The sequence below is a fragment of the Scyliorhinus torazame genome, chromosome 1 (assembly GCF_047496885.1).
Source record: "Scyliorhinus torazame isolate Kashiwa2021f chromosome 1, sScyTor2.1, whole genome shotgun sequence".
Classification (NCBI taxonomy): Eukaryota; Metazoa; Chordata; class Chondrichthyes; order Carcharhiniformes; family Scyliorhinidae; genus Scyliorhinus; species Scyliorhinus torazame.
This window is the reverse complement of record NC_092707.1, coordinates 380,565,817-380,580,507: the sequence shown is the minus strand read 5'-3', so window position 1 is coordinate 380,580,507 and position 14,691 is coordinate 380,565,817. Positions and strand designations below refer to the sequence as shown.

The 14,691-nt window shown below is 47.6% G+C and overlaps 1 protein-coding gene across 7 annotated transcripts in view; it reads right to left on the bottom strand.

The window, feature by feature from the left end:
* The window catches only part of ltbp1 (latent transforming growth factor beta binding protein 1), a 533,746-nt gene that overhangs the window by 388,961 nt on the left and 130,094 nt on the right, over positions 1-14,691 (bottom strand). For 6 of the 7 annotated variants that reach the window (XM_072512266.1, XM_072512285.1, XM_072512304.1 and 3 more), the window contains exon 5: positions 2,036-2,203. In XM_072512266.1, the coding sequence (XP_072368367.1) occupies positions 2,036-2,203 (168 nt within the window). Of the gene's footprint in view, positions 1-2,035; positions 2,274-14,691 lie in introns of those variants that run through there. The other variant, XM_072512324.1, reaches the window with a different exon arrangement.

Sequence of the window (14,691 nt, the reverse complement as noted above, 5' to 3'; positions counted from 1 at the left end):
TAGAGCTTTTATTTTTGCCAAAACCGTTCTTCCCCAATGCGAAAAGCAAAGAAAATAAGGCAAAATCCATCAAGAGGTAACACAACACATGCCGTATATATTTAATGTTACTGAGATGCATGGTGCTGAATCCTGCCCATACATTTCTACGTTCATCCAGGCTGATCCCCACCCCCACACAACCGAGTCTATTAATTTATAGATCACAGAATGATATAAAGGGAGGCCTTTCAGCCCATCGGGCCTGTGCCAGCAATTTGAGCTATCCGTTACTCCCACTCCCAGTGTGATGATTGATTACTGCACCTTTAATGTAATGATCCCTTTAAGACCGGGTTTGGAACCCTGGGGGACTCCGCCTCCGGCTCCGCCCCCCCAGGGAGCCATATATAAGGTAATGTTCAGTGTGCAGTGAGCACACTTCCCGGTAGCTGCCTGGTTCTCTGCTAATTAAAGCCTTTGTATTACCAATCATCCTCTCGAGTTGTAATTGAGGGTACCTCACCCCAGCTCTTTCCCTACAGGCAATCGCCTCCATTTGAGTAAAAGCAAAATACTGGAGATGCTGGAAATCTGAAGTAAAAACAGAAAATGCTGGATAAACTCAACAGGTCTGGCAGCAGTGAATAACAGGAGAGAGAAACGGAGTTAACGATTCGAGTCCAACATGACTTCTTTGGTCGAAGTAGGATCTGATGCATCGACATGATGGGCCACCTGGCCTCATTCTGTGCTGCATGGTTCTATGATTTTAGGACAAGGCACTTTTGTAGGATTCTGTCTGTATCCACTTCAGGAAGCAGGACAGACAAGGTGGGATGCCAAGAAACGCCTTCTCTTCTGCACCTTCTCTCCAGACAACAGGGTCCTATTTATTGGCCTCATTTATCAAGAAAGTGGGTGGGAGGTGAATGAGGTCCCCTCAGGTTGACATCAAGTTCTATACTCCTGTATTAAAACCTTGACATGAGCCTCTATGAGCGCAGGACAACCAGGTTGACCTACACGGGTGCTCCAAAGACACAGCTCTAGAACCCAGAATAAGGAATTTAAATAAAGAAGTCAGAGATAAGGAACTAACCAAGTACATAATTAATAGCAATGGTATTTACCTACACAATTACACTGCCCTATATTGCAAGCCGCTATCTAGAAATGACAACAACATGGGTGGTCAGGCAAGGTCTATAAACTACTCTCTCAATATTCAAGATGTTAATCTAACATGTATCGCTGCATTGTGATTCCCTCCTTTCCACCTATGATTTGGTTAAAATAGTTGCACAAAGCACAGAAAACAGCAAACCGGATTAGGGCCGTAATGTAGCAAATGTCCATCAAGATTAGCAATTTTAATGGCCATCTTTGCTTGGAGGGGGACACTTGCTCAGTCATCAATTCAGTCTTTGCACAGACTCCAGTTAAAATGTTCAAAAGGCTGCACTTGCCCAGTAGCTGATTCGGTCTTTATGCAGCCTCCGTGTTTTCACGAGTGGGAAACAAATTTTTGCTGACAACTGGAGCCTCCGTGTCAAGTGGCTTCAACTATAATTACTCGGAATGAGGGAGGCTCAGGGACAATTAAAATTCACTAAACAGCTGCATCAGGAATTCAAAATTAATGTTTCATTACGTTCAACTTGTGGCAAAAGGAAAATGCCAAGAAGCTTCACCGAGCGACCCAACAGCAGAGAGGCAGTAATTTAAAGCCAGCGAAAGTGGGAATACTAAACCATTTAAAAAAGGAAAGCTTAATTCTATTTTTTTTTAAAAGGGAGCAGAGGTAAACAAACAAGGCTGGCAACACCATCGCCCAGTTTTTTTAAAACTAGGTTGAAGAGTGAATTAAATCTTGAGCTGCAATTAACATCAAAAACACTGCAAAGTCTGTTACTCCACATCTAATGTCGCACTCAGCTGGTCACCGCATTTACCACAATTTTGAAACCACAACTCCAACCAAAGCAAAGACGGAACATTCCCTCATGCTGTCTTGTTTACTGATGTTCAGAAGACACCAGCTTGTGCTACTTACCCACACGGAAGTTCTGCGCCGTCAGAGTGTCAGCAGCGTGGCCATTTTCACTGATGAGGGTCGTGGTGTTCCCCTGATGGCAGCTGTTGTGGCACTTCCCCTTGGTGCAGGTCACTTTGCAGATGGTGGGCGTGAAGACCACCTTGATGCGGCCCGTGTGGTTCCCGACTGCGAGCGGAGGTACAATGAAGGAGAAAAACAGAGAGATCAACTTGATATCCATCGGTTTTGCCAGAAAATCAGACAAGTGAAACTGGGGATGGAGGGGAGGGGAGGGGCGGATGGGAGGGGGTGGTGGGCTGGGATGGGATGGGATAGGGTGGGGTGGGGTGGGAAGAAGATGGCGAAGCGATAATGACGGCTGCCGCCTATTATCCACTATCCAGACACGTCTCTGAACCAGGAGAAGAAAACTCGGCAAAACAGAACTCCGGGATGCACTCCAAACCAACTTTTGAAGTCAAAGCAGCAGAAGAGGATTAGTAATTATAGAGCCGCGCTTTATTTTAACTCAAACAAAGGGCACGACAGCCTCAGTGCAGGAACCTGACAGGCAGAGGCAGCGTGAAAAGTCCGGGCTCTGCACCTAAGGGTGAATCAACATTTGTTTTCGCCCGCATATTTCTGCCGCTGTGCTTTTGTCGGTATTAAGTCATTTGCAGCTAACCCCTGGAAATGTTTTAGGCATGCCGCATGTCTGAAAACATCTGTTTCAAATATCTGGCACTCCAGCCCAAAGCTATCAAACTCCATGACGCAGCTGTTTGGGCCGTTTCACAGCTTCTTGGCAGATCCACTCCCCTACAGCTCCTCGAGTTGTATGTTCAGACCGAGGCCATGAATAGCTGGCAAATCCAGGAGCAAAATAAGAGCAAATTGCTCAAGTTGCTCCACCGTCCAGCTTGAAATTTGGACTTATAAATAACCCCTGGAGGCGGCCAAAGTACAAATATTTCCAAGATAGGGCAAATCTTGTGCTCGTCTTAATGTGCGATCCAACACGGTGTCTCATATGCAAAGTATTTCTTGCATTTTTACGTGCACCATTGCCAAATTTATATGTGGCACTTGCGTTCTGAATTCCTTTAGCTCAATGGGATAAAGGCTTTTTCTCTCTGGGTGATTTTATTCCAGAGCTTGGACGTTGTTGGGGTGGCTGGAAACACCTGCCCTTCTCGATAGTTCTCTGCCTCTTTTCCTCTGGATTTATTGGAAGCCGGTTCAGATAAAAGAGCCACTGGCCACTGCACAAGGGCTGAAGACGTGTGTGTGTGTATGTGTGTGTCTGTGTGTAATGGGTCATGACAAATTGGAAGGTACAGGTGGATCAAGTGTTTGAGGATGTATACACCAGTCATGAGACGTTTAATATATTACTGGCAAATTGTCTGTGGCTTGATAGAACTGGAGTGTGGATCTTATTATTTATAGCTAAATAACAAAAGCTGGGAAAATTTGGCAAGCAGCGAAATAAAGCAGGTTACAGCACAGGGGTCTCTGCTGCGGTCTGGGGAGCTGGGAGACAGGAAACCGAAGCGCTACACGGGCCACCAGCTGGAGGGAGGGTGGAATTACACTTAAAGAAAGTGGAACAAGCACAGAGCTGACAGTGTCACACAGCCCTCCCTCTCTACACAACCTGCAATTCATATCACCAAGCAAGCTGCTGAATAATAATGCTCTTCAAAAGTAACCTTGCAGCATCATTGTGTTCTGTCTGTGGTATCGATGGTGGTTCTCTAGTAAAAATTCCTGTTCTCACTGTTCTCACTTAATAGAGGGCAAGTACAGAGCTCGAAATGTTTTTTAAAAAGACAGGAGCTCAGGCAGCAGGTGACAGTGGTAACTTTCTGACTTATCATGCAGATATCCTCACTCCTATATTGGAAATTTGAGGACACAGTGGGCCACATTCTGATCATCAGTTTGAACTAACAGACAACCACACACAGAGCTCATCCAAATTTTCCATCAGGAACCGAGGAGGGAAAAGTTGAAAAATGAGGTAGTGAAACTGAAGGAACATGGTCAATTTTCAACCAAGTAGGGAAGTACAATTTACATTGTGCTGCTTGGGCAGATTGGAGATTAGAGCCTTGAGTTAATGCCTTGAACTGATGCACTGTTGGTTTAGTGCCAACACAACCTGTGACTCAGATGAATGCAGGCTCATGACCCATTCCAGGGGCTCGAGCACACAACCTAGGCCAACAACTGGATGCAGTACCGAGGGAGGTGCTGCACTGTCAGGGGTGCTGACTTTCATTTGTAACATACAAATCCAGGCCTTCCCAGATTGATGTTAAACATCCCATTCAGAGAAGAGCAAAGGGAGTTTTCCTGGTGTTCCCTCAAACATTGTCACTAAATCAGATTATCTAGTCATTTATCTCAATGCTGTTGATGGGGCTTTGCTGAGTGCATATTTACTAATGCCCCACACAACAGTGACTACACCTCAAAAGTGACAAGGTCTTGTGGCTCAGTGAGCAGTGTCCCGGCTTCTGAGCCAGTAGCTCTGGGTTTGAGTCTCACCCCAGGACTTGATGGTCAAGACAAATGTGTTCATAACACATTCAGCAGGTTGTGTGTGTCACAGGCGGTCCTGGTCAGCCATGCTTTAAGGGTAATGGTGCCCCTCAAACTATAAGCCTCTGACGACAAACTTTCCTGTCGCTTTGGGAAGAGACGAAAGTCTGCCTTGTGCACCAATAGGTGCGGGACGGGAAACAACAACACCTCAAAAGTATGTCATGGGCTGTGAATCGCATTGGGGCTCCAGAGGATGTGAATGATGCTACATAAATGCAGGTTCCTTCTCTCAAGCTCCGTGTACTTGAAAGACGGCAGGTGTATCAGAAAATTCACTGCATATAAGCAGCAGTGTCTAAAAGATATGTCCCCTGTGTAGAGCTTAACTGACTGGCAGGACATGTATCAAGCTGAGGTGCTTCCAGTTACAACCGCATGTGGTGAGTACACATGACTCATATCAGTTTAGAAAACTGTTGCCATGGCCAGAAAAGCTGGAATATTAACACAAGGCTTTTATGTCCGTAAAGGAAAATTTGATTGTGTTCTGTGTGTGGTTTTCTGGTTGTTTCATTTGGTGATCAGGAAGTGGCCCACTGTGCACTCAAATTTCCAATGTGGGAGTGAGGGTATCTGCCGGGCATGATAAGTCAGAAAGTTACCTCTGTGGCTTTTACCCTAATGTCTCAGCTCCCCTGTCTTCTTCAGCATTTCAAGCTCAGTGCTTGCCCTCTATTCAGTGTGAGCAGTGGGGAGTACGGGGGCTGTTACTGCAAAATTGCAACTGATACTATTGCACAAAACACAAGTGAGACTGCACGATTACTTTTGAATTAACCAGCACAACTAGGTCTTGATCAAATATTGGCACCCAGACTAGTTTACAGCGTGATTGCACAGGGTAAGACAGGCACAGATTTCGGAATGCGAGAAACAACGTCTGCAGACAAAGAGAATTCTAACGTAATGGCCAGAATTCTCCAGTCGTCGCAATTCACTTTTCCCATGGCGGCGTGGGATGTTCACAATGGGAAATCACATCGATAAGCGGCGGGAATACAGAATCCCGCCACCAGCGAACGCAAAGAAACACGCAGGTGGGAGAGCAGAGAACGAGCCCAATTATTAAGTCACACCATTTTGTTTGCCAATCTCATCATTTTTAATACCTTTATTAAGTTACGAAAGTAAGTTTCAGTGGCAAGTCCTACTACTCCAAGGTCAGAAGTAATCTCTGGCTTCTTCCCACTATCAACCAGCTCCTTAAATCACACTCTTCTGTCTCCTTTGCCATCCCCTTCAACAGTAAAGTCGCCACAGTCCCAGATAACCACAGGCTGCTTTCCCTTGGGGGGGGGGGGGGGGGGGAGAGCGAGAGAGAGAGCTGACCCAGTGGTGGTTTAACCGGAGGATCAGCACGCGTCAGGCGAGGGGCAAGGTTGAGAAGGCGGGGCCTTCATGACAGGCCTTCGACAACGGTCACTGTGTTTCCCTCGGAGACAGTCCATTCATCAGCTTCTGCTCATTCCCACCTTGTCCAAGGCTCCCTCAGCCCGACCTTCATCCGGCACCTCAGCATTTCTGTTTTCTGATCTTGTCTCTGTGAAGTGACCAATATTCTCCCGAAGTAGAAAAGTGCCGTGCAGGGAACAAAGATGTGTGAATGCACATTCACGGAGTAACCTTAAAGGGACCACGCAGCGCGCACAAAGCAAAGGGAAATTAGGGGCCACACTGGTATTTTCTGTGGTGTTATATGAATTTGAAGTTGCTGCTAGGACAATTCAGGGCTGAATAGGTGGGTCTAAATCAATGTGCATTGTGCAGGAACATTTTTGAATGTTCAGCATTACCCAGTTACAAGCAGGCAACAAGTAACTTTACCAGGGTGAAATACAGGCATTTAATAGAGACTAAACCAGCATCACTAAAACGTTGTTGAGAGCTTGCTGTGCGCAGAATTGGCTGCCTCATTTTTTACATAACAATGGTCTCTGCACTTAAAAAGTACATCAGTGGCTGTGACCACCTGGAGTCATGAACGTCGTTCTACAAGGTAAGTCTTTGTTTTATTTATTTCTGTTCGAGGCCACTGGTGCATAACGTTAAACAAATCTGTAATATTAATTTTAGCAAACATACACCTTCACTGAATATCGGATTTTGTTTCTCACCTACAACACAATGGAAAATCTCAAGCGACAAAGAGCAGCAAAGGTTTGTTGACTTATAATTATGATGACCAGGTTTTCAGAGAAGGGGGGATGTATTGAAAAGACAGGGGACGGCATGGTGATCGGCGTATTGGGCGACCTTAGCCAGGATTCTGGGGCATGGGCAGTTGAAGGTGGGAGGCCACATGATGACGGGCTCAGACTATTGAGTTGGATGATCAGCCATGATCTTAATGCTTAGCGTAGCAGATCTGAAGGGCCGAATGGCCTCCTCCTGGTTCTATGTTTCTATGACATCTCCCGGAATATGTCCAGCCAGAGTTGGCAGCTCCATCATTTAAACAACATCATCAGCAATGGCGTCTTCAGCGCCAAACGGTTAGTGACAACTCATTTGGTGACGTCAAAGGGGAGGGACACAGGTCCGCTGCCTGCAATGCCCAAAGCGATGTGATGGGTGTTTACGGGAGCAAGGGTGAATTTTCACACAGATGTTCTCCCCCCACCCTCAGGGCCCAGCTTATATTTGACAAAGAGGGAAAAGGGGAAAACTGGGGCACATGAACTATTATGAGAGAATCATCGGACTATCTAATGAAAAGCCAGGGATGTCCCAGGAAAACCCTACTTATAATGCCCGTCGCCATGGTAACTGGCACAATGGACTCACAATGGACTCATACCTCGGCCTGCGTCAGAGTCCATGCATTCAAACCCACTCCATGTGGGATTTGGAAGGGTGGGTAGTAAGCTGAGTTGGAAACCCGCTTGCTACTCGAGACATTATGGGCCAAATCGTCCCTGGTGAGACAATCACTGTCGATTGCCACTAATACTTCTTTTTGACACAGCGCCAGACCTCCACAGTCTACACCAGGCTTCTTCTGAAATACAAAGTTTATCCTTCTTCATGTGGCAGGAACATCGGGCGAGGCCAAGCGACACCCCCTTTTTATAATAATATTCACCTATTGTCACAAGTAGGCTTCAATAAATTTACTATGAAAAGCCCCTAGTCGCCACATTCCGCCGCCTGTTCGGTGAGGCCGGTACAGGAATTGAACCCGCGCTGCTGGTCTTGGTCTGCATTACACACCAGCGGTTTAGCCTTATGGCTCTAGCTACCATATTTGGGTACGTCTTCATTCACACTGAAAAAGTTTGGGACATTTAAATAGCGTTTCAGTGTGTTAGTAAATGACAGTGAGTGGGATAAATGGGTAAGCTGGTAGGATGGCAGCTGGGTAGGGTGCCAGCTGGGGTCAGTGACAAGGAGGGTAGAGTGGCAGAGTCAGAGGTGGGAAGGTGGTGGACTAAAGGCGATAGGTGGCAGGATTGGTAGTGTGCTAGCTGGATAGAGTGGTATGTGACAGGGTAGGTAGGGTGGCAGGGTGGGAAGGGTGTCAGTGGGTAGAGTGGTAGGGTGGTGAGACCGTGTTGGAGGGCGGGGGTGAGTTGGAAGGTCAGGGGGGTCAGAGGGCTGAGGAGAAAGTTGGAGGGTTGGGGGTGTCGGTGAGTCATGAGGCGGGGTCTGGAGGTTGGTACGGCCAATCAGTAGGGAGCCTGGTGAGTCGCTGGCTTTGAAAGCAGACCAAGGCAGGCCAGCAGCACAGCTCAATTCCCGTAACAGCCTTCCCGAACAGGCGCTGGAATGTGGCGACTAGGGGCTTTTCACAGTAACTTCATTGAAGCCTACTTGTGACAATAAGCGATTTTCAATTTCAATTTCAATAGTTACCCAAGAGTTACATATGTTTTTTTTCCTGGGTAACTATCCAGGTAAGTGAATCAGATCCATCCAAAGTCTCTGACTCTTACTCAGAGAAAGGGGAATTGGAAACTTCCCACACAATTCCCATGGAATCATTCCAATGGGACTTGCAAGGAGAACCGGTGTGCCTCCGGGATTCAACCATCCAGAGATCAGAAGATCTGGGCCAACTCCTGGGCCTCAATTTAAATCCCGACCATTTTGGGCAGGAAGTCGATTTGAGGTAAGGGAGAAGTCATAGAACATAGAACATAGAACATACAGTGCAGAAGGAGGCCATTCGGCCCATCAAGTCTGCACCGACCCACTTAAGCCCTATTCCTGTAACCCAATAACCCCTCCTAACCTTTTTTAGTCACTAAGGGCAATTTATCATGGCCAATCCACCTGACCTGCACATCTTTGGACTGTGGGAGGAAACCGGAGCACCCGGAGGAAACCCACGCAGACACGGGGAGAATGTGCAGACTCCGCACAGTGACCCAGCCGGGAATCGAACCTGGGACCCTGGCGCTGTGAAGCCACAGTGCTAATCACTTGTGTTACCGTGCTGCCCCAAAATCAATCCAAAGATACCCACCAGAGCCCAGTACGCAGCGGGATTGACTTGAGGTACCATCCCGCGGGTGTCTCACATCTGGGAAGAGGACAGGGTGGGAGAGTGGGAAGAGCAAAACTTTTCTTGTGAGGCCTGGGAGGGGCACTCGAGACCCCCCATCAGCCCCAAATACCAAAGAGGTTGAACACAATTTTCAACTGTCCGCTACATTGAAACAAGCATCCCTCTTTGATGGTCATTATGTTCTTAAACTCTTTAAACATCGCAGCAACCCATGGAAAGTGGTCAGCGGAATTGTAGTTGTTTCCACTTTTGATCCCCGCTTTTGAACTACCCAGAGGTTTCAGCAATTAAGACATCGGAGCAGCCAAGACCAGCACCAAACGTGGAGAGTGCTGTCCATTAACCTCTTCAGTCATTCCAGAGCCAGTGGTTTCTCTGGGTTGCTATGCACATTAACAGTAAGTGTTTCTCACTGGTACTGCCAGAGCTTTTAATAAACCTTTCTTCATTTCCATACAAGTGCATTTGAGCGTCTGCCATTTATTCCCCCCTCGAGGCACTCATTTGCAGCAAGCAGGCATTAAATAGGGCGGGCCGGGGACATTTCGGAACAAAACACCATAAAGGGAGCTTGGTGCACTGTACATTCCAATCTAATGAACGGGGAATGCAGGGCAGACGCTGAAAGCGCCAATCTGTTCCACAAACAAGATGACTGATGTCAAGGTGCGGAGATAACTAGTGAAGATCTTGCTCAGAGTTGGGATAAGTTGTACAAACCCAGAGTGCATTCTCTTTATACCATAGATGAAGATTTCAACATATCTCTTCCATTTCTGTGAAGCCTTTTATGTAGCAAAACACTCCTGAGAAACACCTTGAGGTGCTGTCAAACAGAACTCGACGCCAAGGTGACACAGTGGTTAGCACTGCTGCGTCACAGCGCTAGAGAGCCGGGTTCAATTCCAACGTTAGGTGACTGTCTGTGTGGAGTTTGCACTTGCTCCCCGTGTTTGCGTGGGTTTCCTCCGGGTGCGCCATTTCCTCCCGCAGTCCCAAGATGCGCAGGTTAGGTGGATTGGCTTGGCTAAAATTGTCCCTTGGTGTCCAGGGATGTGCGATTTAGTTACACGGTTGCGGGAATGGGGCAGAGCGGTGGGCCTGGGTGGGATGATCTTTCGGAAGGACGGTGCCAATTCGATGGGCTAAATGGCCTCCTTCTGCATTCTATGATAAGGAGACATTAGTACAGGTGAAGGTAAGAGGTAGATTCTAAGGAGCATCATAAAGGAAGAGGTGGAGAGGAGTAGGGAGGGAATTTCAACGGTTCCGGCCGAGACAGCTGAAGGCACGGCCACCAATCTTGCAGCGATTAAAATCATGGCTGCCAAAAAGTTCAGGATTACAGGAGCTTAGAGATATGGAAGGAATGGAGAGCTGGAGATTACAGAGATAAGAAGCGGCAATTGGACAAGTAAAGATTTGAAAATAAGAATGAGAATTTTAAAACGGATGCGTTGGTAGGCTGGGAGCCACTGTTGTAAAAGGAACCCAATAATACTATGAGATCAGAAGCACAAATAGGCCATTCGGCCCATTGAGGCTGCTCCGCCATGCAATGAGATCATGACTAATCTGATATGATAATCCTCAACTCCACTTTCCTGCCTTCTCCCCATAACCCTTGATGCCTTTATTGATTAAAAAATGATCTATCTCAACCTTGAATGGACTTAACAAACCCAGCAGATGAGTAGAGGCAGGGCTTAGAAGAATATGCTCATTGAAAAAGAGGGTTTGAGAGGGGAGATGCTGAGAGGCTGCTTCCCTTGGCCAGATGGCCTAGAACCAGGGGTCATATTCTCAGTACCATTTAGGACTGTCATGAAAACTACACATACCTCATTAAGAGCGGTGGGCCTGAATTCCAACGCCCGACGGACTTTGGAGCTTTTGCGCACATGCTGATCGGGAGCAGGCTGCTCGTGTGCAGATCTGCAATATTTTTGAGTTCTTTTTGCTCAGCACACCTCTGCAGGCGTAAGAACCCGGGTCAAGTGTCTGGAAGCAGAAGACTAGAGCCCCAAGCAGGGTGAGGACACAAAAGGAAATCCCAGGTAGGGAACCGAAACAGGGGACAGAGGCAGGTCCCCATTAAATAATGATAATAATAATCGCTAATTGTCACAAGTAGGCTTCAATGAAGTTACTGTGAAAAGCCCCTAGTCACGGAAGACCAGCCAGGCGTTGTCAAGGGCAGGCAGCTAACAGCGAACATCAGGCGCCTGCTGAACGTGATACTGACCCCATCTGAGGAGAGAATACCAGAGGTGATCATCTCCCTGGATGCAGAAAAGGCCTTCGACAGAGTCGTATGGAAGTACCTCAAAGAGGTACGGGAATGGTTTGGGTTTGGACCAGGGTTCACCTCCTTGGTGAATCTACTGTACAGTGCTCCCACGGCGAGTGGACCGACCAATGCAACCAGCTCTGAATACTTCCAGTTGCACAGAGGTATGAGGCAGGAATGCCCACTGTCCCCACTCCTGTTTGCTCGGGCAATCGAGCCACTGGCAATCGCCCTCAGAACGGCGAAGGGATGGAGAGGTTTCCAAAGGGGAGACAGAGAGCATAGAGTCTCACTCTACGCAGATGATCTGCTCCTCTACATCTCGTACGCCCGGGCCAGCATGAATAGGATAATAAAACTCCTAAAAGAGTCCAGAGCCTTCTCGGGTTACAAACTCTTTTTTAAATTGAAAAAATAAATTTCCAATTAAGGAGCAATTTAGCATGATCAATCCACCTACCCTACATAATGTTGGGTTGTGGGGGTGAGACCCACGCAGACACAGGGAAACGGGTTACAAACTTAATCTGAGTAAAAGCGGGATCATCCCTGTGAACCTGAAGGGGGGGAGGGGCAGAGCTAGAGGGACTGCCGTTCAAACAAGCCCAGACCAAATTCCGCTCTCCGGGGATCCAAATGGCCCACGACTGGACACGGATCCACAAATGGAACCTGATTACTCTGGTGGAGCAAGTCAAAAGGGACCTGCTGAGTATGGGGCCCACTCCCTCTCTCCCTGGCAGGGAGAACACAGACGAATAAAATGAACATACTGCCCAGGTTCCTCTTCCTGTTCAGATCCCTCCCGATCTCCACCCCCAAGGCGTTTTTCAACACGGTACACAAACTAATCAAAGCATTTGTGTGGGCAGGGGGTAAGAACCTGAGGATCCAAAAGAAGGTCTTACAAAGGAAAAGAAACATGGGAGGCCTGGCCCTCTCAAACCTACAGTTCTACCACTGGGCGGCCACAGCAGAAAGAGTGAGGAGATGGGTGAAGGAACCGGGAGCAGAATGGGTGAAGATGGAGGAGAGTTCCTCAACTGAGGTGGAGGACAAGTATGAATGGTGCCAGGGAGCCCCAGCCAACCACACTCACATGTTCTGGGCCTGGCCTTGCTGGGTACTGGGCGACCTTTTTGGAGGCAATATCCAGGGTTGTGGGAGTGAGGGTGGAGCCATGCCCAAAAGTGGCGGTCTTCGGGGTTTCAGACCAGTCAGAACTCTTCTTGGGGAGGAGGGCCAATGCCCTAGCCTTTGCCTCCCTGATCGCCCGCCAGAGAATCCTGCTCATCCGGCGATCGGCAGCACCACCCAAGGCTGCATACTGGCTGTCTGACCTGGCGGAATTTCTCAAACTGGAGAAAATAACATTTGCCATCCAAGGGTGGGAAGAGGGCTTCCACACAACGTGGAAGCCGTTCACCAACTTGTTCCGAAATCCGTTCGTAACCAGCAACCAATAGAGCGGAGGGGGGGAGGGGAGAGAACAGCTTGTGTGTGTGTGTGGGGGGGGGGGGGGGGGGGGGGAGACACAGACATGTCACAGGATAAAAGGAAAGGGGAGGAGGGGATAGAGGGAAGAGGGGGCCAAATGGCCTCTGGAGTTCCTCGTGTAGATGATCTGTAAAGGAATGGGTTGAATTCCTCGCTTCTGCTCCATTTTTAAAAAGTCGGTACTTCATGAATCACTCGGAACTAATGACAGTTTTGTTTATGTCACAACGCAACAGCGAAGAACACAGGCACATAGGAGCAGGAATAGGCCATTTGGCACCCCGAGCTGGCTCCACCATTTAACAAGAACATGGTTGATCATCTACCTCAACGGCATCTTCCCGCAATATCCCCGTCTCCCTTAATGTCATTGATAACTCGAAATCTAAAGACCTCTGCTTGAACCTCCGCAATGACTGAGCCACCTCAGCCCTCTAAGGTCAAAGAAATTCCTCCTCATCTTGCTCCTAAATGTGTCTATCTCTTATTCCGTGCCCTCTGGTTCTAGACACCTCAACCGGGAGAAAACACCCTTCCTGCGTCTACGCTGTCAAGCCCTTTAAGAATTTGCTACACTTCAATGAGGTCATCCGTCATTCTTCTGAATTCTAATGATCACAGGCTCAATCCTTCCTCATTGGACCAATACTGCACTAAAACTGCACCAATAAATGCATTAAGCATTCATGCCATCAAGACAGGCACTGTTTCATAGAAATCCCTGAGGCTCTATATGGCCACAGTCATTATTGAAACAACCCAATTCAAATGTCTGCCCACTGTGAATTAAAGGGTTAAACCAAACATTTTGGATAACTGGAAGTGAATGGCAAAGCTTTAATCGAATGAAGGGAATCAGATGAAGTGACAAACAACCAAACTGAAGACTAAGCATTTTATAATAGTTGAACCCATGATCAGATCACAATTGCCAACTGTCACTTTATAAAAACAAATAGATAATGTTACATTTTGAGTGTGAGCCCTCCGTCCCCTTTCAAGTTGTGTTTCCCTTGGCAGTAGCTGATTTGTAACGATGGTCACTGAAGAATATTTTGTCTTGCGATGTTGAAAAGAACATTAAACAGAGAGCCATGGATGATTGGGATTCGGTAAATAAGGCTGCAACTTACTTTTAGGATTCAAATTACATCATAAACCACAGGAGCAAAGAAAGCTTGAGTGAATAATCAGCATCATCTGAACCTGCCGATTAAAGTACGGGCCTGCGCCTACTGCTGGCACCTATCATTATCTTTTGTAATACACAAAGGAAAGACACGTGGATCTTTTATGACCTGAGGACATTCCAAATCATTTTACAGCCAATTAATTACTTTTGAGAAGTGTCATGTAGGGAAGACAGCAGTAGATTTGTGCACAGCAAGCTCCCACAACAGCAGTGATGATGGTCAGATAATCTGTTTCGTGGTGAGGTTGACTGAGGGATGAATATTGGGCAGAGCACACCTCCCCCTCCTTGCTCTTCCTCGAAATAGCGCCGTGGGATCTTTCACATCCATCCTAGTGGCCAGGGCCCTGTCCCATCCAACAGATAACAACTGCAAGGTCATCTCACCCCCTCGCCAGAGCATCAACCGAGATAATGTGATACGAGCTTCTAGAGTGGGACCCGAAGCCACACCTTCGGATGCAATTCCCCCTTCCACCGCCCTGTCCAACATCTCATCGCCTCGAATCACATGTGGAGAAATCAGGGGGTCCAGGTGGCAGAGATTCACCACAACCTGTGGAAAACACAGCTCAGCA